The sequence below is a fragment of the Microtus pennsylvanicus genome, chromosome 18 (genome assembly GCF_037038515.1).
Source record: "Microtus pennsylvanicus isolate mMicPen1 chromosome 18, mMicPen1.hap1, whole genome shotgun sequence".
In the NCBI taxonomy this organism is placed as follows: domain Eukaryota; kingdom Metazoa; phylum Chordata; class Mammalia; order Rodentia; family Cricetidae; genus Microtus; species Microtus pennsylvanicus.
Window position 1 is genome coordinate 40452015 of NC_134596.1, and position 26728 is coordinate 40478742.

General features: G+C 42.4%; 1 protein-coding gene across 1 annotated transcript in view; it reads left to right on the forward strand.

Annotated features, from left to right (window-relative positions):
• The window catches only part of Rsf1 (remodeling and spacing factor 1), a 112821-nt gene that overhangs the window by 35128 nt on the left and 50965 nt on the right, over positions 1-26728 (forward strand). The window contains exons 2-3 of the mRNA XM_075953043.1: positions 3299-3390; positions 24977-25069. Coding sequence (XP_075809158.1) covers positions 3299-3390; positions 24977-25069 — 185 coding nt within the window. The remainder of the gene's footprint in view (positions 1-3298; positions 3391-24976; positions 25070-26728) is intronic.

The window sequence follows — 26728 nt, forward strand, 5'->3', positions numbered from 1 at the left end:
GCTTTTGTGTGTTGATTTTTGACCTACTAAAAGTAATGCCAACAGAATAAAAATCTTCCATGACTTCTGTATGATGCGGTGTTGGGGGGTTATGTTTAGAAACTGGTGTCAGAGTCACCACTTGGTGCAGGCAGTTTGAACAGTCTCAGAATAAAAGACATACTGGCATTGTAAAGTCCAAGACTTGCATTCCCCAGTCTTTGAAAGATGAGTATGCCCAGCACTCGGGAGGCAGAGGCAGGCGGATCTCTGGGAGTTCGAGGCCAGCCTGGTCTACAAGAGCTAGTTCCGGGACGGGCACCAAAGCTACAGAGAAACTCTGTCTCGAAAAACAAAACAAAACAAAAAAAAAGAAGAGTACGACTCACATAGGGATTTGGTAATGAACTGGAAGGCTTCCACAAGGCGTGCACATGCAGGGGCTAGGGCAGGGTTAGTGGGCAGTGAACAGACTAACGTGGTTTGTTCCCTTTTTGGTTTGTTTGTTTTTGTGTAGCCTTGACTGTTCTGGAACTTTGTAGACCAGACTGACCTCAAACCCAGAGAGATCTGCCTGCTCCTGCCTTCAGGAGTGAGCCACCCCCTTTGTCAGACCAAGGTGATCTCTGTTGAGGATTTCCGTGTAGTTGTAAGAGAAAGGGGTTGGCAGTTGGGCCGTGGTGCCGCACGCCTTTAGTCCCAGCTCTCAGGAGGCAGAGGCCAGCGTGATCTACAGAGTGAGTTCTAGCACAGCCAGGGCTGTTAAACAGAGAAACCCTGTCTTGAAAAACCCGGAGGTGGGGGTGGAAAGAGCAAGGGGGGGAGGTGGAGAGAAAGGGGGTTGGGAGTTAGGTTGGGAATAGTCCTCAGGACATAAACTGAAGTTTGCAGTGTTTATGGAGCTGAGGAGACAGTGCCAGCTGCTAACTGCGGCCTTACTACGCTTTGTGAACTAAGAGGGGACGAAGGGCGACCCTAAGGTGTGAGGATAGAGGATGAAGAGGACAGACTATGGCAGCAGGCCTGCGGTGCAGTAAATTGGGGTTAGAAGGTGGCAGGTTGAGGTGTAAGTCAGTCAGGGTAAACTGAGCTCTGAATGTTTGGGAACCGTTAAAGGTGATCTTAGTTTCCAGTATCACGACAGAAATACATCAAAAGTGTTTTAATTTTATATAGTATTTTGCCATTTCAAAATTCCAGGAGATTACCAGAGTCTTTTAATACAGATTAGAAAGTCAAGGTTCAGTGCTAAAGGACCTGACCACCCACATAGATTGGAAGGACTGGGAATTGAGCCCTCTTTGGATTTCCTTGAACTGTTTTTGGCCTCTTGGGTTTTCTAAGCTCGTACCTCGCTGGGCTTTCTTGACTTTGCACCATCAGGCTTGATGCGTTTTGCTGAGTTTATTTCCTACAAGGGCTCTCAGTTCTGCCCCCTGCTGTGTCTGCTGCCCTTTCAAAGTCAGGCCGAGCCAGGGACTCTCGTCTACGCAGATGCTTTCTGGAGTTAACTTCAGATTTTTCCCCTGTACTCTACCTCTTAAAGCAAATGAAAACTTTCATTTTGAAATCTAATTTCCTCTAATTCAGTCATAAGATATTTCTAAAATACAGAGCAGTCTCCTGCTTTAACGTGAGACTGTCTTCCTGGTAGAGCCCCTGTCTGAAGTCTGTAGTCATTCTCTGTTCTTTGGTTTAGCTGTCTACGTGTACCTTGTTTCTGTCTGGAGTTCCCCACTCCGTCCTTTAGGGTAATTGTCTGTGTTATCTGTGACTGCAGGCCCACCAGGACCCTTAGGGTTGTTAGATGAGTACCTGTTACACTTCCGAGCCGTCTCAAGCTAGCAGTCGAGAGAAGGAAGGACTGTAAAGATTAGGACAGCACCTCCCACTCTGAGCGTTTGTAGCCAACACCTGTTAGATCAAATACATTGGAGAGTGTTGCAGGTATTCTTTCTGTCTTAGATACTCATGGCATACCACAAGGGCGGGTAACAATGCTCAGACAAGTCTTGCTGCAAAAGAACATTTTTGGTCTAGCCTTTTTTTTTTTTTTTTTCCTTCCTTCCTTCCTTCCTTCCTTCCTTCCTTCCTTCCTTCCTCTCCTCTCCTCTCCTCTCCTCTCCTCCTCCTTCTTTTTCTTCTTCTTTTGTATTTTCTTAGTGTATATATTTGATTATGGAAAAAAATTAGATAGGGTACCTGTAATTTCTTCAAGTTAATAGTGGCATTTTGGATTTGGGAAATACAAAATTTGGCAGGCATATCTGTTCTATATTTCCCTTTGGTCTAATTAATATAATTTAAAAACAATCAAATCATACCTGGGGGATATTTAGAGGAACTCTGGCTGTTTGCAGTAAGAACAGAGAACCTAAGGGAAGATAGAGCAGTCTTTTGAAGTTTAAATAATAGTTCAAAACCTAGCAAGGAAGGTCTAAGAAGCTAGAGTTCCTCTTGAAGAGGTTAAAGCTGTCTGATGGTTAGTCCTATTCAGAGAGTGGAAGATACGTCTTTTTTTTTTTTTTTTTTTGGTCTGGCAAGCAGGAGAGGAATCTTTAGAATGTTACAGAGAAGTTTAGCTAGTCAGATAGGAGTTATACTTGAAGAAAGTTTTTTAGTTTTAGGTTTTTTTTTATTAAGTTTGAAAACTGTTAGACTACTTTATAAAAATCTGCCAATCTGAGATGTATATTCTTCAATTCTTTTCTCACTGTATCAATCTATATCTTGGTCTGGAATTCTGGAATCCAAATGTATACCATGAGGGACTCTAAGGAATTTTAGTTGTTTAGTTAAGTGCTTTTATTTGATGGTATTTACTTACTGTATTACTGGGGCTTGAACCTGGTGCCCCTACATGCTAGGCAAAGTGCTTTGCCCCATGCTACATCTCTAGACATAGTAAAAATAAATAAGCAGCCCTGCTTTTTGAAGTGGTTTTCTGTTCGCAGGAAAATGAAGCAGAAAGTTCAGAGCCATTGACTCTGCTCTCCCTCTCACCTCCCTGTGGGGCAAGCACTGGGTGGGGCTTCTGTAACCATTAAACTCCTGTGACTTACTGTAGCTTACAGTCGGTTTCATTCTTACGGACAGTTTGAAATGTGACTTCCCTGTTAGGTCTCAACTGGAATTTAGTCCTTTCCCCTCTAGTTTAGGCTTCTAAGGATTCAGGGCTAATGAAAGAATCAGTAACATTCTGTGTTTTAAGAAAAGATTCAGGACTGGAGAAAGTGGCTTTTTATTTTCATTTTTTTAAATCTTAAATGTTTGCAAATATTTTATTTTGTTGGCTAACAAGTTTTTCCTTCCTTTTAAGTACCAAAAGAATTGGTGGAGCTCCATTTGAAGTTGATGAGGAAGATTGGCAAATCCGTTACAGCAGACAGATGGGAAAAATACTTGATCAAGGTATCTGTGCAAATTACCTTCTCTGCCACTGAAATACTATCTCATTGAATATGAATTGATGTTTGCATTTAGTAATATGCTTTTAAACCAATTTATTAGAGCTACAGAATATGACTGCTCCGTGTTATGATATTGTATAAGTTTTTCTTTGGCAGTGGTTATTTTGTAAGTTCGTGTTGGGAAACATTACATATTTAGTATTGTTTTTTGGTGAGAACTCTGGGGCATTCTGGATAGCCTTGAATTTAAGATACTCCTGCCTCACCACACCCAGGTAAACGACAGCTTTATTATGCCTTGAGCATGCTCAACAGAGAACTCTTACAGTGTAGCAGTCTTAATTTCTAAAATTAGCTTTAAAAGTTGTATCTTTTTTGTGTGCTGAGGTTTTTGTTTTGTGGTTGTTTTTTAAAACTGAAGTCTGTGCAACATAAACTGGATTTGAACTCCCACCTCTGCAACTGTAACCTCGGTCCTGGGATTTGAACTCCCACCTCTGCATCTGTAACCTTGGTCCTGGGATTTTTTGGCACCTGCCACCGCTTCCACTTTCTACATTTTCTCTCATTCATTTTTTAAAATCAACTCGAACAAATAAAATATTTTTGTTTAAATCACCCAAAAGGTAGAGACAGAACCTGAATTTGTCCCTGTTTTGAAAGAGAAAATCTTGAGACTGGAGAGATGGCTCATCAGTTAAGAGCACTGGCTGCTCTTCCAGAGGTCCAGAGTTCAATTTCCAGCAACCACATGGTGATTCACAATCTGCTGCCCTCTTCTGGTCTGCATGTATATATGCAGAATAGTTACTTAAAAATATTTGAGAAAAAAAATATTTGAGGTGAGGGGAGAGAGAGAAAGAATCTCTAAAATCTATTAAGTCAGTATGACAGAATTCTAAATTTTCTATCGAGACAAAAAGTCAAACGTGTAATAATTAACAAGACAACCTGGGTAATCTCAGCTGTAGGACGAATCCTACTAACAGCAAAACCATTTCCTGTGTAGGATGACCTTGAAGTTTTCATCTTTCTGCCTCTACTTCCAAGTGGTGAGATTGTACATATGTTCTACCATATGGTGCTGGGGACAGAACTCAGGGCTTTGTGCCCGCTAGACAAACGTTCTCCAGACTAGTTCCATCCCCAGTCCACCTGTTCAAACCCATTGTCCAGAACTGCATGCAAATGAAGGGCTGCATGCTTAGGGAAGCCTGAGCTCATATATGTTGTGCTTTATTTACATGTTCGGTGGAATATTTTTCCCAGTGGGAGTATTTTGACTTCTGTAACATACTAGAGTGTTAGATTATGATTGAAAAAGATTTTTCTTGTCTACTTTAAAAACAAAATGCCAATCAGCTAGCGAGATGGCTTGGTGGGTAAAGGCTCCCAAGCCTGATGATCTGACTTTAGTCCCTGGGTTCTGTATAGTTTAAGGCCCTGAAATTTTTCCTCTGACCTCCCTCTCACATGGGAAACCACACAAAACAAATAAACAAATAGATGTAATACAACTTTTAATGTACTGTATCATTCCTTTTTTTGTTTTGTTTTGGCAGGGAGATGTGTATGATTATAGAGTGCTGTGGAAAGAGGACTCATTATAGATAAGAACTCTGGTTTTTATAATAAACACCATGTATACTATTTAGGTTATCTTTGTTTCATTATTTACTACTCCAGATTAAGTGATAGGAAATGATGAATAGAATCAGTTCAGTTTTTTTTTTTTAAATCAGATTAGGAATTACAAAGAACACTTCCATCATCTTCTGTTGGCTGCAGTGGTCAAAACTCTGACCAAAGCCAATGGGGGAAGGAACATAGGCTTCCAACTCTAGGTTTGTCTAACTTTTGAAAAAAATCAATATAAAATATATTCACTGATCTACATATATGAATTCATATATAAAATTCATATATGTAGATCAGTGGGTAGAGTCCGGGCAAACAGAGACCCTGTGTTTGATTGATCCCAGCCACTCCAGAGGTGTATGAAGGGGGATCACAAGACTTGAGATTGGTCCTCTCTAAATAAGCTAGTTACAGGTCCACCTGGACTATGTGAAAGCCTGTCTTCAGAGCAACAAAAGGAAAGATAGATTTTCTTCACAAACATGCATGTGTGCACACGCATGCACTAATTGACACATATATTTAATCTAATTTAAAAAATGCTAATAACAAACAGGCCAGTCAAATGGCTCAGCAGGGATCGGTGCCTGCTTCCAAATTTGATGACCCAGGTTTATTCCCAAGACACGGGGTAGAAGGAGAGAACTAACTCTGTCAAGTTATCCTCACCTCCACCTGTGACCCGTGATAGGTGTGTACCCACACATAGGCATGTGCACACATGCACACACGTACATGCACACACTAGGTAATTTTCAACATGTTAAAACATAAAATAAAGCACTGTAAAGCCGGCTTATATTTTCAAAGATTTTATTTAATGGTCTTTTCTAAAAGAAAATTTAGGTAATGTTTAATTAAATTGTTGGAAACATTAGTCTAATTTATTCATTAGATGAATGAATAAATTTTTAGCTATTTCAAGTGCTTTTTAAAATACCAGTAAAATCAATGTTTTTGCATTTGCAAAATGACTAATGAGAGATTTGGAGCTTAAAAAGAGATGTTGCGATATCAGAATGCTGGTTTTAACATAATATTTAAAAGAATTATAAGGACTTAATATCTGTATATATTAAAGTTGTTTGTATTTATTTATTTATTTTTTGGCTTTGTTTGTTGAGGCAGGGTCTCACTTTGCAGTCTAGCTAGGCTGGTCTTTAAGTTGCAATCCTTCAGCGTCTTGAGATTATAGGTATACTAAGCCTGGGTAAAAGATTTTTTTTTTTTACTTTTCTAGCTTTTTTTTTTTTTTTAATGTTCTGAGAACTGGGGTAGAAGTATCTTATATTTTAATCCTGGCTCTGTTACTAACAAACTTTAGTATTTTGAATAAGTTAATATCGTAAAGAATTGACTCTTGATTGTTCTCAGGCTCTGTAGGGTGCGAAAGTAGAGGCGAGAGGGTTTCATCAGACTCTTTAGCCCTGTGATGTGGCTCTAGCTCAGCCTGAGTGGAGCTGTGCTCACACGTGAGACAGTGAACTGTGTCAGTGCATGCAGAGTTGTGCAGCCTGAGTGGAGCTGTGCTCACACGTGAGACAGTGAACTGTGTCAGTGCATGCAGAGTTGTGCAGCCTGAGTGGAGCTGTGCTCACACACGTGAGACAGTGAACTGTGTCAGTGCATGCAGAGTTGTGCAGCCGCATCAGCACCGAGTCAGAAGACTCCCCTGCACTTTATGGTCTAACTTATGATATGTAAACGGAGTCATACAATATACAGTCCTCTGTGTTCGCTGTCTTTTTTTTTTTTTTTTGGTATTTTATGCTAGTGCTGTTGTGCTTATGGTACTATGTGGTGGCCACTATGTAGTTCCAGACCATTTTCATCACCGAGGAGACTTTGTATCTCCTACTAATTTCTACTATAGCCCTGGCAGGGACTGATTTGATTTGGCTTGGAGAATTTGCTTGTTCTTGACTTTCTGAAGTGGAGTCTTAGCACACTTCTTACATCTGTTCTCTTCCACTTGGCTTGATGTTTGCAAGGTTCATGCATTTTTTGACTGTGCTGGTACTCTGTTTATACTTAATGATATTCCATTTTATGATTAGGGCACATTTTATTTAATCATTTATAGGCTTATGATATTTGGCTTGCTTTCATCTTTTGCCCACTTTGGGAAGTGGGCAAAAGTTGCAGTTTGAACATCTGTACAAATTTGGGGGTATACAAGTGATTTCGTTTTGTTATGTAAGTACTGTGTCATGTAATAATCCTGTATTAACTCTTGTGAATGTGCTGGACTCTTCTATGATGACTTAGTCATCCTCTCTGTAGCAACACACTTACATTTTATAGAAACCTAGTATGTTTGTATTGCTCTAATAATGAGTATGTTGAACATTCTTTTCGTGTGTTCTTGCCTGTCTTTAACTTCTTTGTCCTTGCCAATTTTTTGAATTGGTCCTTTGTATTGGTGCTGTTGTATATTTTTTGTATAGTACTTTGTTTGTTTGGTTGGTTTTTTGAGACAGGGTTTCTCTGTAGCTTTGGAGTCTGTCCTGGAATTCGCTCTGTAGACCAGGCTGGCCTCAGACTCACAAAGATCCACCTGCCTCTGCCTCCCGAGTGCTGGGATTAAAGGTGTGTGCCACCTCCGCCCTGCTCTTGCATGGTTCTTTATGTGGTTGCATTTAACATACATTTGTACTTGTAATTAATTAAATTATTTTGCACGCATTGTGTTTGTCTCATGTCTGTGCACCATGTGCATTCCCAGGCCACTATGAGCCACTGTGGTAGTTTGAATGAAATGTCCTCTGGATTCTTGGGCATCTGAATTCTAGGTCTCTAGTTTTTTTTGGGTAGGTTTAGGAGGTGTTGCCTTGCTGGAGGAGTAATAATGTCACTGGGGGCAGACTGTGTTGTTTCCAGTGAACTCTCTTAGCTTCTTCTTTGCTGTTTGTGATGTGAGTTTTCATTGCTGCTCCAGCTGCTCTGTCTGCCACTGTGCAGGCCCTGTTACTATTAACCCTAGCTGCCTAAATCTAAGCCCAAAATAATCCCTTCTAGAAGTTGCCTTGGTTATGGTGTTTATCACAACAATAGAAAAAATTTGAGAATCCTTTAAAGATTTTCAGGGCCTTTTGCTATTTTTTTAATATGTATTTATTTATTATGTATACAATATTCTGTCTGTGTGTATGCCTGCTGGCCAGAAGAGGGCACCAGACCTCATTACAGATGGTTGTGAGCCACTATGTGGTTGCTGGGAATTGAACTCAGGACCTTTGGAAGTGCAGGTAATGCTCTTAACCTCTGAGCCATCTCTCCGGCACCCCCCTTTTGCTATTTTGAATTAAGAATTTTCAGTTCTGGTCAGCAACCTGGGGAGGGAAGGGTTTGTTTTGCTCACACCACTGATCAGTCCATCACTGAAGGAAGCTAAAGCAGGAACTCACTCAAGCAGAGGCCATGGAGGATGCTGCTCACTGGCTTGTTCTCCATGGCTTGCTCAGCCTGTTCTTACACAACTCAGACTGATTGCCTAGGGGTGGCATCACCTGGAGTGGGCTGGGCCATTTCACATCAACATTAATCAAGAAAATACTCCATGGTCTTGCCTAGAGGGCACAGCTTGATGGGAAACATTTCCTCAATTGGGGTTCCATCTTCTGAGATGACCCTGGCTAGTGTCAAGTTAACAAAAGACTAAGTGTGGTATGTTTACTCTATGTGAAACTTATAATATTAAGCCTTTCCTTTTTAGCCACTGTTCTCTGTGAATTATTACAAGTGCTATTGGTAGTCTAGAGTAGGAACTAGCAAACTGTAGCCAAATTCTACCTGTTTTTGTAAATCAAGTGTGATTGGAACAGGACAGGTATGCTGTGGAGGATGATCTGTAGTTGACATCAGCTCTGGTGCCAAGCCACATAGTTTAAGTGATTGTGTGTGCATTGACGTTTACCATGTTTGTTGTTAGCTCTCTGCAGAGCATTGAGTGGTATCTGGTCCAAAGAGAATATAGAATAAAAATGCTAGCAAACCACCGACCAACTGATGTCAGGTGTATGGAAAGAACAAACATTTCTCAAAATAGTGGCCCACTCAAGTGTTGTCACTAAGTACATCAAAAGCCAGCTTTATTCTCGTCCAAACCTGCTGCACCTGTAGAACCCATGATGCATTTATGTAGAACTCATGATGTGTTCATGTAGAACCCATGTGTATTCATGTCACCATCAACGTTTTCACCTGAAGCAAAATGTAGGCACTGTTCCCCTACACTCCAGCAGCAGCCAACTCTTATCAGGCTCCTTCCTGTCTCTCTGGTCTCCTTTCCATAGCCCCTTCGTTCTGCTTAGTTCATGCAGTTACAACCCCTTGTCTGATTCTTCACATTCTCCCCCTTTTCAGTTTGGACCACCACCCTATCCTTGAACCATTTTATCGTCTCCTCACTGGTGAAACGGTGTGTGTGTGTTTGTGTGTGTGCGCGCGCGCGCATGTGCAGGTATGTATGTTCCTCTCTGTGTACTTGAATGGAAACCAGAGTAAGCTAGTTTTAACATTCTTCTGCCTCCTCCCCTTGAGGCAGGGTTTCTCACTGAACCTGGAATTTTCAGCTAAGCTGGCTGGGCAGCAATCCCTGTCATCTTACTGTCTATAACACATACTCATACAGTTCAGTGCCCCTCCTCCCTTCCCCAGTTCTCAGCAGATGCTAGTGATGCAGGTTTGTGTGACCACGCTTGGGATCTGAACTCAGTTCCTCAGTCCTGCACAGCAAGCTCTCTGATCCACTGCACCATTTCTCCATCCCCGAAAGGGACTTCCTATACACAGAAAGGATACCATAATACTTTCCGATTCAGAAATTTTTCCTCTCACAAATTTACTCTGTCTTGAACCTGCCATCTTTCCCCTAAGAGTTCTTGCATTCTCCTGGCACACTGGCCTATCCCTTAGGCCTCAGCTTGAGCATTTCTGTCTCCTTGAGCATTTTCCCAGGAAGGTGTTCCTTAGCTTAACTCTGTTGTAGAAGCCATTGTTTGAATTTTCCTCTATGGACTTGGTATTAACTTCATTATGGAAACTATTGTATGTGTTTTGTTTTGTTCTGTGTTTTCTCTGAGACAGGGCCTCACTGTGTAGGCTCAGGGCAGAGTCCACTGCCTAAGCCTGGTGCTGAGATTACAGGAGCCAGAAGACCTGGTTCCTACTGTGTGGTTTTTATAATGAACATTCACTGTGCACTGGTGAAAACTTTGAATTTTCTTTTGTGTGATTGTAACTTTGAAACAGATTATCCCTGTTTTGTGTATAAGGAAATTGGATTTGAGAAGCTAAAAAACTTGTATAGGCCCACATGGCTAAAAATGGCAGAGCCAGCTTTTCATTGACACCTTGGACTTGCTGACCGGGGCTTTGGTGGGACATTTGTCTTACTTCTGGACTTTGTCTTGAGTGCTTGCTTCTCTTCACCCTTAAGTAGTGATGCTAGGTTAAACAGTCACGTAGACAATCCCCGTTTTCTTGTGTTTGTTTTCATTTGCTGGCGGCAGCCAGGCCTGTGGTCATGCCTGACCTTTCTTTGCTCTGTACTGTTTTTCTTGTAGTAGTGCTGTGCGTATGTATTGCTGAGAGCTGTCTCTTTCTTTGAAGTAACGGGATATCATGAAATCAGAATTCTGTTTACAGACTAAGCATCTGGCATTTCCTTGCCTCCTCAGCCTAGACTCAGCCAACCACACTGCTGTTGCTGTTTGTTATGTCTTCTTAGTGTCTCTTTAAACAACTGTAAGACAATTGTATAGAGTGAGCAGGCGCCTGTTAGGAACTGCCAGTAGCTCAGCCTTACCTGTGTAAGGTACCAAGAGAGAATGCAGTGGAGAGGCTCAGCAATCACGTCATACGGTGAGAAGCCCTGTGGGAATGTTTTCCCCTTGCCTTTCCTTTGTGGAGAGTAGAACCAGCAAGATCCTGATCCCTGGTAGCTGGAGAGGTGTCCAGCTTTTGTTTCATGTCTTGCACTGTCTGACATACATTGTCCAGAATTACACAAAAAAGAAGAAAACCCACTAATTTAATCTAGTTATGTTTTACTTTTAAGATAGACCCTCACAAACAAACATGGTGAGGGAGAATTTAAACTAGCTGATCTGCTAGGACATGTTGACTTCCTGCTTGGCTGAGGTCTTCACATTCTTTTCACTTGGCAAGCCACAGAGAAATTTCTCTGTCACCGGGCTCTCTCTCATTCATCCAGGGAACTCTTCCCGTTGCCCTTGGTTGTTAGTGATTTCAGACAGCCTTGATGAGAGATGAGAGATGCCACTGGTAGTATCTGTGCCTGTACTTTCCTGTGGCCCTGCTCCTTCCAGGGCAAGGCCTTCAGAGTAGCAGGGAAAGGGATTGTAAAAGAAGCTATCCCAGCTGGAGAGATGGCTTAGCTGTTAAAGCCTGGACGCACAACCAAAACTAAAAGAGCTATCCTAGCTAGGGGACAGTGGTGCACACCTTTAATTTCAGCACACGGGACAGGCAGAGCCAGGCAGATCTTTGAGTTCGAGGCCAACCTGGTTGGTCTACAGAGTAAGTTTCAGAACAGTACAAAGAGAAACCTTACCTTGAAAAACATACATATGTTTGTATGTACATATGTACCTAAATAAGAGACTATCTTCTTTTTTCTTTTTCTTTTCATTTTTTTTGAGATTTATTGCTATTATTTTCTTATTTAATGTGTATGGGTATTTTGCCTGGTTGTATGGCTGTGTGTCATATCTGATTCCCAAGGAGGCTAGAAGAGGGCATTGAATCCCTTGGAACTGGAGGTACAGTTGTTTGTGTGTCTGTCTCTCTCTGTAGTGGGTGGGGTTGGGGGAGATTTTATCACGGAAGCCTTCAGTGTCTTAACAATGTTGAAGTCCATGATCTGTGCTCACACCTGAAGTCATGTGATGTCTGTGACCTGTGCTGTCTTCGGAGTCCATGCGGATGGTAATAAGTCAATTATTTTATAGGCTTTTATGCAAAAGGATAATGAAAATAATTTAATTTGGATTAAGGCACTTGGCAGCAAGCCTGGTGGTCAACACCCACCTCTACACATGTTCTGGGCATAGCTGTGCTGACACAGAATAAATCAGTAAACATGTAATAGATTTCTGCTCTTCCACAAGAAGTAACCCCTTGTTTATCCCTCAGAATAAACGCAGGAGCCACAGATGGTGCATGCTTGAAACCCTAGCAGTGGGGAGGTTGAGTTCAAGGCATGAGGGTTATGAGTTGAAGGCAAACCTGGGCTGTTTAGTGAGACTTTGTCTCAAAAAGCAACAACAACAACAAAAGAATAAATGGAAGATAAAAGTGACAATTTTTGTAAATAAATTTGGTTAAAAATATGGTCTTGATCTAAACAATCTCAGAACATGTCACTGTTCGACTGCCCTCTCTTCTTTCCCTGATTACTGACTGCTGCCCTCCCCTCCCCTGCGCTGGGCACCAGCCTGGTTTGCGCCTGATAACTGTACAATCACTGAGTCACACCCATCGCACCCCTGCCTGTTGCTTTTATTCTCTGGAAGCTGTCATCCATCATGAATTAATAAGAGGCATCTTTCATTGTTTGATAATTTGGTCATATTTGATGAAAATTAGATGTTTACAGCTGTGTTCTCCAGAGTGAAACAAGATTGTTGCTCTTAGCTTTTGTTTGTATCTTACACTCTCTGTGGAGTGTTAAACTGAGATACACTTCACATAACAAGATACACTCCACCATTTACAGTGTATGCTTCACTGTCCTTTTGTAAACGCCACGATCATCAAACCACTGCCACACTTGAATTCTGCGAAATTTCTGGCCCTGGAGAGAGAGACACGTAGTGTTTGTCATCCGTGGTCCTAGCCCTGCACTGCACACCCCACCCTCTTAGCTCCCCGCCTTTAGTCAGCACAGCTCCGCCTTCTGTCTCCGTGAGTTTTCCAGTTCTGAACATTTCTTAAAAGGGAACCCTAGCCGGGCGGTGGCAGCACACGCCTTTAATCCCAGCACTCAGGAGGCAGAGGCAGGCGGATCTCTGTGAGTTCGAGACCAGCCTGGTCTACAAGAGCTAGTTCCAGGACAGACTCCAAAACCACAGAGAAACCCTGTCTCGAAAAAACAAACAAACAAACAAACAAACAAACAAAAAACAAAAAAAAGGGGGGCTGGAGAGATGGCTCAGTGGTTAAGAGCATTGCCTGCTCTTCCAAAGGTCCTGAGTTCAATTCCCAGCAACCACATGGTGGCTCACAACCATCTGTAATGAGGTCTGGCGCCCTCTTCTGGCCTGCAGGCATACAGACAGAACAGACAGAACATTGTATACATAATAAAAAAATAAATTAATAAAAAAAAAAGGGAACCCTAACCCCTGGCCTCGGTGTCTGTCTAGCTGGAGTTGGTCTGAAGTCTTAAGTCTGTGCACACTGTGGTGTATATTAGTGTTTACTGCATACCATCCAGTGTTTGCTGAAGTCTTAAGTCTGTGCACACTGTGGTGTATATTAGTGTTTACTGCATACCATCCAGTGTTTGCTTGCTACCACCTTTCTTTCTCTACCAGTTTCTGAACATTTAAGTTTCCTCTCATTTTGGAGGGATAACGTTGCTATGAAAATTTGTACACACGATTTCATAGGAAATATATTTTCATTTGTGTGTTTCATACCTAGGAGTGAAGGGGTCATATAGTGATGTCCATGTTTACCTTTTTGAGGAACTACCAAATGGCTTTCCATAGTGACTAGAGCATTTTACATTCCTCCTACACAAAAGAGAGTAAGCGACAGTTTATTCTGGAGCCACTCTGAGTGATGGTGGCTCAGGAAGACAGGTTTAGGTTCCCCAGATCGCATGTTCCAATGTGGAAGCAGTTTCACAGGAGTTTTATGGTTTCATAGAACCAAAAAGACATAAATTGTGGCAACTTTAAACTATGTTGGTGGGTACACAAGAGAGGTGAGGACAGAGAGGCAGGAGGATCTATTCTACGGGCCTAAGATGCTATCTAATGCCATTTTTACTTCTTGGATTGGTAGAAGTTAGTGTACTGACAGGTTAGTAGCTAGGAGTATTTTTTATTTATTATCACAAGGTGTTAGTTCAGATACAGAAGTGGGCAAGGAGTGACTGCTCTAGAGAGCTAAAACTAGCCCAGGGTAAAACAATTAGCCTCCGAACCTACCAAATTCTGACCTCCCCTCAGCACCAAAGTCCCAGCTGGTCCATCAGTCTCTGCAGACACCGATTTCACCCAGGAGTTTTGTTCACAGCCAGACACAGCTTCTTTTCAGGAATTTTTTTTTCACACCACCAAAATTTTTTAGAATTCTGTTTTTTCCATAATGTAGTAATGGCTGCTGGTATTTGATAACTTTCTCTTGGTGCTGTGCTGGTGTACATGCAGTGAGTGTCATTCAGTGCACGCCACCTTCCAGGTCATATACGTGTGTGTGTGTGTGTGTGTGTGTGTGTGTGTGTGTGTGTGTGTGTATAGTCATATACATAACTTCCGTGGTGCTCTGAGGAACACAGAGGATGGCAAAGCCAGGAGAGCTCATTGCGTCTGTTCTACAGCATGGGTGCTCTGTCCTCACCCGGAGCAAAGCCTTCTCACATGCTCTGTGTTAATATAATCGTGGCAGTTACTTTTCTTATCACTGTGAGATTGTACCCAGGGGAAGTTAAGGGAAGTTTTGGCTTACACTTTCAGGGGTTTCAAGTCCATCATTTTAAGGAAGGCATGGTAGCAGAAGTGGCTCAGTCCTTGTTTGCAGCTAGTCTTCTAGCTGGACCAAAAAACAAAAAATGTCCAAAGGTTTCATAACTACACAGTACACTAGGTGGGAACCTAGTGTTCAAACACATGGGCTTGTAGGGAGTAGTTTATGTGTTACACATATGAATATCTGCAAGAGTACCAGATTTATAATGAGAAAGCAGCTGGCTCTCTTAATTCCCAAGTGTACAAGTTAATTGCTCACTAAGTAAAATTTAATTCTTGTTAAATGAAGCTGTATGAATGCCCTCAGCATACTGTAGTCAGATTGTTGGAGCCCAGCAAGTCTGTATGAATGTTAGCAACAACTCGTAAAAGAAACAGCACCATAATTTTAAATAAAATTTTCCCCTTTTGTGGCATTCATTTCTTCACAAATTTACTTGAATTTTGCCCAAATTATTTATGCTTGTGGATATAGTAATGCTCCGTTGTGCTTCCCGTAGTTTTCTATGTGATGCTGTGCTAGCTAAGGTGGTTTAGTGATGGATTCATAGTAGCGTTCTTAGTGCTTGACTCCTGCTGAGCTGAGAATGGCAGAACACAGTATGTATAGTGATCATTCATTTACTGTAGTGGTTTTATATCTTTTGACTGTATCTATTACGTTAAATAGTACTTTTTAAACTACAATTTGCAAAATAGAACATGTATCCTACTTCATACCTCAGAGTGGTTCAATAATGTAAGGCCTAAATCTGTAAAACTCTTAGGGGAAATATTTGTGATCTCAGGTGTGATACTAAAAGTATAGGCAACGAAAGGAAAAATAACTAGACTAGATTAAAAACATTTGTGCGTCAGAACTTTATGAAGAAGGTGAGAGAGGCCTGTGGAGTGAGGTTCTTCGTGCTGCAAATCTGGGACGTTTATTCGGGAATATATTAAGAATTCCTATTCGGGGCGCTGGTGGCGCACGCCTTTAATTCCAGCCCTTGGGAGGCAGAGGCAGGCTGATCTCTGTGAATTTGAGGCCAGCCTTGTCTACAAGAGCTAGTTCTAGGACAGCTAGGACTGTAACAGAGAGAAAGTGCTGGAGAGATGGCTCAGTGATTAAAAGCACTGGCTGCTCTTCCAGAGGACCTGAGTTCAATTTCTAGTACACAAGGCAGCTCACAGTTGTCTGTAACTCCAGTTCCAAGAGAATTGACACTCTCATATAGACATATGCAGGCAAAACACCACATTTAAAAAAAAAAGACCTCCTAAGGGCTGAGGAGATGGGTGGGTGAGTAAGCACTTACCCAGAAAGTTTGAAGACCTGAATTTGGGCCCCCAGAATCCACAGAAATGTCAGGTGCTTATGGCAACCTGCCTATAATTCCAGCCTTGGTAGGTGGAGACAGTCCCCAGGTCCAGCAGCTAGTGAGCTAGCCTTGTCAGCAGGCTCTGGGCTCGATGGAGAGACCCTGCCTTAGTGAAGGATTCCTAGCAAGAACCTCAGTCTGGCTTTGACATACGCTCAGCACACATGTATGCGTCTCACCCACATGTATATTCACATACATGCAAACATGCATAAAAACATTTGTGTAATAAAATATACACACACATAGGGAAATGGGGGAGGATAAAACAAACTGGGGAGGTAGGTTAGCAATTAAAAGCACTTGTTGCTCTTGCGGAGAACTAGACTTGATTCCAAGTACATACCGAATGGTGGCTTATAGCCACCTACAATTCCAGTTCCAGGGGATTTGACATGCTCTTCTGACCTTCATGGACACTAGGTAATGTATGTGATGTATATACACGCATGTAGTAGCAGTCATCACGTAAAATAAATCTTTAAAAAGTTCCAAAGGTGGGGGCGGGGCGCACGACTCCTAAAATTCAGCAGAGAAAAGACGCCCTTTCAGAGATAGACCGACGGTTGCCATCTGCTCCCAGGTACTCTCACCCCCTCCAGATTAAATAGATAAAGTTGCAAAGAGACATTTCAGCAGAAGATGTTCAGGAAGTACATCTTCTGGAAAGATGCTCAATTTCATTAGTCAGGACTTTGTTTTGAGACAGGTTCTGTGTAGGCAAGGCTGGTCTCAGACTTGCTGCATAGCCAAGACTAGCCTTGACCATCTAGCATACTCCCAAGGGCTGGGATTAAAGTTGTTACCACCCTACCTGGCAAAAAAACAGTCTTAAGCCAGCAGTAAAATACCTTCTATACCTTAAGGTATCTATTTCTAAGGCAGGGCTATGACAATGTTAGGCGGCAACTCAGTCCCTTCCACCTTCTTCAGGAGAATCTTTTGTGTCCTCGGACATCTAAAAGTCGGTTTGCTGTATGGCCTAGAAGCCTCACTTGTACAGGGACTCAGATACTTTTATGCTGATGGTTATTGCTGTGTTATTGACTAGAGTCTATGGGTGGAAACAAGATATTCATTAGAGATGCATTCTACAGGAAAACCTGAGAAAGAGGAGCAGGGACAAGTGTTCTGTGAGCTCATCACATTGACATTCTAGAGTAGGAGCATTTATGTAGTCTGAAAGTGGATTATAAGCTGCCCAAGGCCATGTGAGGTGAAAGGATTTCATGGTTAAGGCAGTTATTTGAGTTGTGAAATGGTGTGTGGGTGTGCCCGCACACTTGGGAATTCATGCCTGATGTGTGTATGTTCACGTGGGGGTCAAGGTTCATGTTAGATGTGTTCCTCAGTTGCACTCTCCACATTATTTTTTAAAGTAGTCTGTTATTGAACCTAGAGTCACTCAGCTAGGCCGTGTCACCAGTGAACTTGGGAATCCGCCAGGCTGCCTCTCCAACACTGGGATTATGAGCGCCCTGGCTTTTTTTTTACATGGGTGCTAGGTCTAGACACATAGCTTCATGCTTTCAAAGCTTACACTATTTCTCTACCCTAAGAAATGTTTAAAAATAAAAAGTAATAGTGGCCGGGCAGTGGTGGCGCACGCCTTTAATCCCAGCACTCGGGAGGCAGAGGCAGGCGGATCTCTGTGAGTTCGAGTCCAGCCTGGACTACAAGAGTTAGTTCCAGGACAGGAACCAAAAGCTACAGAGAAACCCTGTCTCGAAAAACAAAAACAAAACAAAACAAAAAAAGTAATAGTGGCTGCTCAAATCCTGAATAAAATTAATAAATTTTATTAATGTGGAATATATGGTTGAAAAGGTTTAAAAGGGTAAATTTTATCTTAAAACATGTTATATATAAAATAAATTTAATATATGTATATAAGCATCCACAATAAATAAAATCTAATATAACAGGTTTCTCTAGATTTAGCAAGACCCTTAGCTTCAAAATATTCACTTTTGGTGCTGGAAAGAGCTCAGAAGGGACAGAATCTCATCACCAAGGCTGTGACCGACCACTTGACACAGAGAACTAGCTTCTGAAAGTTGTCCTCTGGTCTCAGGATGCATACTGTGGTGCATGCATGCATGGGTGCAAGTACACACTTGTCGATTGCCTTGGCGAGCTACTTAGTCTAGGGTTAGTAGCCCGCCTGGCGGTTCAGTTATTTCAGGGTCACGGAGAGGCACTACCTGGAAGATATGGGCTAGGAGACAGGAAGAAGGCCATGCAAAGTTTGTCAGAGCCTCCGTTTATTAGAGATGGGGGACAACTTATATAGAGTAAAGAGTTGGGGGATGGGCACAGGGGTCTGGGCTCTTGCCGCGTGGTTCACGTTGGTCACATGGTCCTCGTTGGTCACGTAGGCAGCAGGTTATCTTCGGCCAGGTCACTGCAGGCCTGGAAGTCACAACTAGGAGATGACACACCTAGCTCTCTAGATAGTTTAGAATGCGGGGTGGGTTCCGCTAACAGATAGCTCTCATTAACAACCAATTTGGTGTGGGGTAGGCTCTGTCAATAGAACCATTCTTAACACAATTAGGGGTGTGGGGTTCTCTGCAGACTCCCCAGGGTGATGGTTCCTGTAATGATTTTAGGAGGAAATTGGCTCTTGACACACACTCATGCACACACAGACACGCAAATCATTAAATGGAAACACATCATCTGTAAAAACAATCACTCTCAGACGCAGGACTAGCTGGGAGAGAGGGGACTGACAGGGATGGGAGGAGAATGGCAGACGGTTACAGAGAGGTCGTTGTGGCCACAACGCATCACCTACCCTACAGTAAAGACAGTGGAACACAGCCCCTAAAGCAGTAGGTTATATATTTAGTTTGGGGGTTTGGGGAGATGGGAGGACCCAGGGTTGGTTCCCAGCGCCACGTTTGGAGCTGTGTTTGGTCTTTACATGCACTGCAGGCACATGGCGGTGTGTATTCCTGCAGACAACACACTCATTTGTAGGAATAAGATAGAATAAAACAAATGGTAGACATTATGAAATGCATCATGTAAATATATAAAAGCATAATGAAATCTATTATCATATTAATACATGCTAATAACATTCCAAATTCACTATCATCCTGGATGTAGAACATAACATTAGAAGTGGTTTAGCTAGATGTGTGGTTAATCCCCAGAAAATAAAATTGGGAAATTAAAATGAATCAATAATTAATAACTGTATTTACATCTTAAACATGTTCCATCCTCATGACTGAAGCTAGTATTGGAAAACAATATTTACCTACATTTTTAAAGATTATTAGCATTTTTTTAACCACCTCTTTTAACTCCTGCTTGTGTTCTAATTGATTCTTCTTATGGCTTTCTAGAATTCTTTTCAGGTTTGCATATATGTAATGGAGGCATGGCACAGCGAGTATGTGATTGACACATTCCTTATCTTTTATTTGCCCCAAACCTCCATTTACAGAAGAATCTGCAAGTACAAGTCGAACAGGTGGTTGAGTCCACAAAGTCTCCCTGCTGTGGGGAGAGGCAAGCTTTGAATCAAGCTGTGTGCTTTTAAACCTCTATGTAAGTCCAACCCTCCATCAGTAGACAGACAAAGTGATCAAAATCAGGGCAAAAATTAGTGAAATGGGGTGTAAGAGAAGAATATAAAGGACCAGTGGAAAAATGTGGGGTTTTTGTAGTTTTATTCTTAGGGTGTACGTGTGCATGTGTGTGTAAGCCATTTCTGTGTGGGCGTCCATATAGGTCAGTGCCTCAGTTCATTTTGATCTCTCTCTCTCTCTCTCTCTCTCTCTCTCTCGCACGCACGCACGCACACACACAAATAATAAAAGCAGTTTTCTATGCTCCAGCTCCTTGATGGGTAAAATGTCACTACTCCTTCTGTTCACAAACGTCACTACTTGAATAAACCTTTTTTTAGGTTTCTCTTCCTCCATTGGCTGTATTGTTATTTCTGTGTTCTTATTTTTATAGACTGTCGGTCGGTTGGTTGGTTGGTTGTTGGTTGGTTGACTGATCAGTTGGATTTCTTGGTACAGAGACCATTTCTTTTTTGTCATCGGTTGGTTTGACTTGGCTTAGGACAAGATCTATGTATTTCAGGCTGGCCTCAGACTGGCCCTGTAGGATGCTGTTGAGCTCTGACCCTTGCCCCAGCCTGCCAGTGCTAGGATTGCAGGTGTGCGCTGCCATCTGGCTTAGCAGTGCTGGAGGTCGAACCTTCGTGCAGGCACTGTCAGCCGAGCTCCACACGCAGTCCCCAGAGATCACCTCTTAGTTCATCTTTCCTGCCCTGCACTAATGTGAGCTGTGCCACTACGGGCTCTCCCGTGTTACTGCAGCCCTCCTGGACATTTACTGTGCTAACAGTGTAGAGAAGGTCATGGCTTAGTTTTGGTAAGGAAAAATTTAAAAACCTGTAAAAATACAAAACTAGGTTCATTTACATTTGTATCCACAGATACAAATGTAGTTTTTGTATCCACAGATCTCTTGGTACATGAAATACATGTTTAAGCCGGGCGGTGGTGGCGCACGCCTTTAATCCCAGCACTCGGGAGGCAGAGGCAGACGGATCTCTGTGAGTTCGAGGCCAGCCTGGTCTACAAGAGCTAGTTCCAGGACAGGAACCAAAAGCTACGGAGAAACCCTGTCTCGAAAAATCAAAAAAAAAAAAAAAAAAAGAAATACATGTTTAACAGTTAATTAAGAGTAATGCCAATATTCCTAACTTATTAGGCAAAATACAGCTTCTTCGCCTCATTTCTTTCCCAACCCTGTCGAACATTTTAGATTTTTTTTTTTTTTACATTTATAAAGTTGCTGCTTTTTCCAGGTGTGGTGGCACATGTCTGTAATCTTAGGACTTCAGCAAAGAGGCAGAAGGTCAGGAGTTCAGAGTCAGCCTCAGCTTCATAGTAAATTTGAGGCCATTGTGTGCTACATGAGACTTTCTCAAAATAACAAGATTAAAACATTTTAAAATAAGCTGGGCGGTGGTGGCGCACGCCTTTAATTCCAGCACTCGGGAGGCAGAGGCAGGCAGATCTCTGTGAGTTCGAGGCCAGCCTGGTCTACAAGAGCTAGTGCCTGGACAGGCTCTAAAGCTACAGAGAACCCCTGTCTCAAAAAACTAAAAAAAAAATAAAATAAAATAAATTAGACAGTGTTTTTGTTGTTGTGTATGTATTTACAAGGAGTTCGCAACCTATCTTAATTTTAAAACATTTTACTACTGGAAAATGAAAGCCGTGTCCCTAGGCCCTGCTCCAAAGCTACAGAGAACCCCTGTCTCGAAAAACTAAAAAAAATAAAATAAAATGAATTAGACAGTGTTTTTGCTGTTGTGTATGTATTTACAAGGAGTTCACAACCTATCTTAATTTTAAAACATTTTACTACAAGGCCCTGCTCCGATTGTCTAGTTCCCGTCTCCCCTGGTATCTGAGTTGGAGTTTGTCCTGCTGCTGAAGTCGGGCAGCAGGAGCTGGAATCCGCTCTTCCCATGGTATCCAGTCAGAGATGGCATTCTAGGCTCAGTTCTCCTGCATTTATCTGGGCTGGGATCCCTGCTAGGGAATGGTACCATCTGCAGTGGGTGGTCCTCCCGCCTGTTTATAACCGGGATAACATGCATGTCCTGATGATGGAAAGTCTGTCAAGCTGACAGCCTTGATCATCACACCTACCAACTGCTAACCTGTTTTCTGTCTCTGAATTTGAGTTTCAGTGCTTTAGACATTCTGTTTACATGGGAATCTATAGAATCTTCTTGTAGGTATCCTTTGGTGTGGTTTCTTGCATTAGCCTTTTCTCCAGATTCATCCTGGCAGCCATATGTATATCATTTCTTTATTTTTGTTGTTGCTGTTTTGCTGGTTTTTTTTTCTCCTTTTTCTTTGTGGGGTGGGCAGTGGGGATAGGTCTAGGCTTCCCACTCTGCACAGCTGAGTCACATCCCCAGCTATGCTCCATCCTTGTCATGGCTCTGTAAATTTCCATTGTGTGGACCAGTCTTCTGTTTTCGGTTCTTCTGTTGATATCTGGGTTGTTTCTACCTATTAACTCTTGGGAACAACAGTGCTCTTTCTTCCATGTTTTACTTTTTCTATTTAAATTCTTACAGTTAGTAAGTAGTGTACTGGGTAACTCATTGTTAGTGTTTGAGAAGCCAGCCACCCGTCCAGCGCTGCCGTAAACACCAGCAACTGTTGGTCCTGGGAGCTGGAGCGACGCCTGTCCAGGCCCTGTGTCGCCTGTGCGTTTCCTTTAACAGCATCTGTCAGGCTTTTGTTTACTCTGATACATTAATATAGACACATCTATATACACAGAACAGCGCTGTCAGAGTTGTGGCATACCAGGAAGTGGGGAATTCATCCTTTTTGTGAAGCTTCCGCCATTTTCTATATAGTTCTTATCACAGTGTTTTCCTACATTCACCTCCTGGTTTGTTGTCGTTGCTGTTTTGTTTGTTTGGTTTTTTTTTCCAGTTGGTAAAAGATGGCACTAGGGAAGGCTGGGAAAGGTAACCCTTCTAGGACGTCCATCCTAAGCTTATTCCTGTATTAAGAGGGCTACTAAAGCTTTTTCTGTTGTCTGCTTGTGTGTTTCTCTCTGTTTTAGCCAATGCCCTGGCTCCAGAATAATTTCTCATCTTATTAGTTCTATTGCTCAGAGCTTTGTTTTTACTATTTGTTTCCTAATTTGCAAAAAATAAAACAACAGTAAAAACGATAAATTGCATAATTGTTTTATGTCCACTTAACAGTCCCTAAGATCAATACTATTGCTGTGTGTGATGTTGAGCACTTGGGAGGCAGAGGCAGGCATTGTCTGAGTTCAAGGCTAGCCTGGTCTACAGAGTGAGTTCCAGGGACAGCCAGGGCTATGCAGAAAAACCCTGTCTCGAAAAACAAAACCAACCAAACAAAAAGGATTATGATCATTATTATTCTTAGTCTCCTCTTATTGCTGAAAACAAATGACCGGATAAAAACCACTTGGTCAGAGAAGTCACACTCTTGGAATTCTTCAGAGGAATCTCTCCTAGCTTCTAAGGAATGAATCTAAATCAAGAATTCTCCTGTGATGATTGCAGAGAGTTTACTTCACTAGCTGTGTTGTGTGAGACCAGGTGTCTCTGTGTCGTGAAGGCTCTCCTGAACCTCTGTGCAGATCACGTGCGTGACTGTCCCGCACTGCGCCCGCCCCCCCTCTGTGCTCTGTGTGCTGGCACCCAGTTCACAAGCTTCGGGCAAGGGGATGGAGGTTAAAATACACACACACACAGACAGAGAGACAGCGACACGGGTCATCCTTGAATTCCCCAAGAATGCCCCCTTTATTGTGTTCAGGGGCAGATTATATAGAGATAGCCACGCCCCAGCCAAACCCACCAGAAACCACTCTCCTGCCATCAGGAACTCCTGAAGGTCTCGTGCTCAGAGCAGCTGTAGGCACTCAGATCAGGGGATTACAAGAAATTCAGGATCTGGGGTCTCACTGCTCCGAACACCCAGACCGCACTGACTGTCGAGTAGAATGTATCCGTGTCACCTCTTCTGTTCCCTTCGTGGCTCTGAATTACGTAGGAAAAGAATCCTGATCCTCCCAAGGTCAAGTCTATCACCGAAGCCTTCAAATGCCTAGCAGCGGTGTTTGCACTGGTCACTGGTTTGAAGAGAGGCTCTGTTAACTGTAGTTATAGAGTCTGACTTGGTTGTGAACTTCCTTCTAGTGTTAGAGACAAACAGACTGCTACTCTTTCCTTAACAGAAATTCAGCCTTTAGAGAGATGATCAAATAACTATTCTCATGTGGAAAAATACCCGTAAAATACACTTGAAGTTGTTGAATACGGTAGAATACAGCAGAGATTATTTTTTTCAAGTTATTGTTGCTGCTTTTTATTTTCTTTTTCTTTTCTTTTCTTTTCTTTTTTTTTTTTGTTGGTTTTTCGAGACAGGGTTTCTCTGTGGTTTTGGAGCCTGTCCTAGAACTAGCTCTTGTAGACTAGGCTGGTCTCGAACTCACAGAGATCCTCCTGCCTCTGCCTCCCGAGTGCTGGGATTAAAGGCGTGCGCCACCACCGCCCAGCTTGTTGCTGCTTTTTATATTTATTTATTTTTTATACATATGAGTGTTTTGCCTGCATATATGTATGTGTACAGTGTGTGTGCCTGGTGCCCTCTGAGATTGAAAGAGGGCATCAGATCCTTTGGGACTAGAGTTATAGATGTTTGTGAGCCACCATGTGGGTGCTGGGAACTGAAATGGGGGCCTCTGCAAGAGGAGTAAGAGTTCCTAAGCACTGAGCCATCTCTCCAGCACCAGGTTCTGTCTTAGTTATTATAGGCATAGTATTAGTAAATGTTTCTGTGACTCTAAGCAGTATGAATTATAGGTTGGAATTGGATTGGCATGTCATTTCTGAACTCTTTCCTCTATATATGTGTATTAATAAGAATACAACATAATCATAGAAGACAACCAGTATTTATTGCCATTCAACTTGATGATCCTATGACAAAATGGCTAGGAAAACCAACCTAAATAAGGACAGATTTATTTTGGCTCTTGGTTTCAGAAGTTTTGGTGCACGATCTCTTGGCCACACTGTCTCTGGGCCTGCAGTGAGACACAGCATCATGTTGGTGCGTGTGGTGCAGCAGTCTTTTTCATCCTCTGGGAAACAGGGATGACCGTATGCCTTTGAGTGACCAGCTTCTACAGCTAGCCCTCACCTACTCAACTAATAAGCGTTCAGTACCTGAGCTATTGGGGAGCATTCCAAATCAAAGTATAACAAATGGCAACCAAAATTGTTTTCATGTATTAAGCTATTCATTTTCTCTTACAGATATGCCAAGAGTTTAACAGTACCTGGGCGTGGGAGATGGAGAAGAAAGGCTATCTTGAGATGAGCGTGGAGTGCAAACTAGCACTCTTAAAGGTAATGCATGCGTTTTCTGTTGTAGTTATGTTTTTAAAGTTGACTTTTACCCTTAAATTACAAAGTAGAGAAAGCAAGACAGTCCAATGAGTAAACGTACTTCCACCAAGTCTGACACCCCGAGTTTGCATCCCTGGGACCCCATGGCAGAAGGAGATGTGACTCTGTCTTCACATGCACACCCCCATGTCTGCAAGTGCACCCACAAATAAGTGGATCACCACAGGTAACAACAGAGTTTGAAGGAAAAAGAAATTTAGTGTGAGTGCACACGTTGTAATCTCAGTAATTGGGAGGCTGATTCAGGAAGATCTTGAGTTTGAGGCCAGCCTGGGCTATTTTTTATATCCGAACAGAGGGCAGGAGGTGGGCAGTAGGGTGGACATTTTATTTTTAGAGGAACAGTCTTGATTTTCAGTGTCTATTCTGGGCTGGGGAGGTAGCTTTGCAGATAAAGTTCTTACCTGACAAGCATGGAGATCAGAACTCAGATCCCGAGAACCCACTTAGAAGCCAGGTGGTGCATCAGCCTACCTATAGGCAAACTGGACAGATGGTACTCCCGCAAAGCCTGGAGCACAGGCAGGGACCCTGATTCAGCAAAAAGTGGAGAAAAGTCTAAGAATCCAACTTCACATTAGCCACTGGCTTCCATGTGTAGGAACACACACACACACACACACACACACACTTGCAAAGAGTGCACATGCACATCTCACACATAAAAGTCAGTTCTTGTCTTTACTGTTTTTAAGGACTGTCTTTACAGTGTATCCAGTGTTTATTTCTGATTGGCGATACAGTAACAGAACAGGGAAGCAGTTGCTTTGGGTGTTTGGTTCACTGTTCCAGTTGTCACCGTCATCAATCACTATATACTACAGACTGTGGTAAATAAACAATAATAATAATAAAAATAAATAATTAATCATTAATAAAATTTTAAGTACTCATTGCTTTCCAGATAACTAAGTGCATGCCACTGTGTTAAAGCCTTCATGTAACTAAAAGTATTGTTAAAATGGGTCATCTGAGTCTCAGCATAGGGTTGCTTTCACGCTTGAGTTTTCTTCTGTTTCTGTTTATTTCCCACTTACTAAGCCATGGTCAGTAGAGGGACGCGGCTGCTGGGAGAGAGTGAGTGACCTTCGTGACTGCCTCTCCACGGCACTGTATCGGTTGCATCCTTACTCAGGAGGCCTCAAGGGCTTTTGCAATTTCTCTTTTTGTTCGTTTGTGATCCTTTTTTTGTTTGTTTTTTCAAGACAGGGTTTTTCTGTATAATTCTGCCTGTCCTAGAACTCACTCGGTAAACCAGGCTGACCTCAAACTCAGAAATTCGCCTGCCTCTGCCTCCTGAGTGCCAGAATTAAAGGCGGGTGCAGCACTACCGCCTGGCTAAGTGATTCTCAATACACACCAGATGTGTATGAGATAAGACATGGCGAAGGAATAGCTGTCTCTGTATTGTGAAATGCTAACTGCTCTTCTAGCTCACTGAAAAGCCTACAGGATGCATAGAGCAGACCTCTGAGCACCTGTCAACTTAGCACTTATATTTGTGGTGTGTCCAAATTTGTGTTTTTATGTGTCTGAACCTGGATTACTATTTTGTCTTAAATCCTCTGGCTCAAGCAGTCCTTCTCCTGCAGCCTTCAG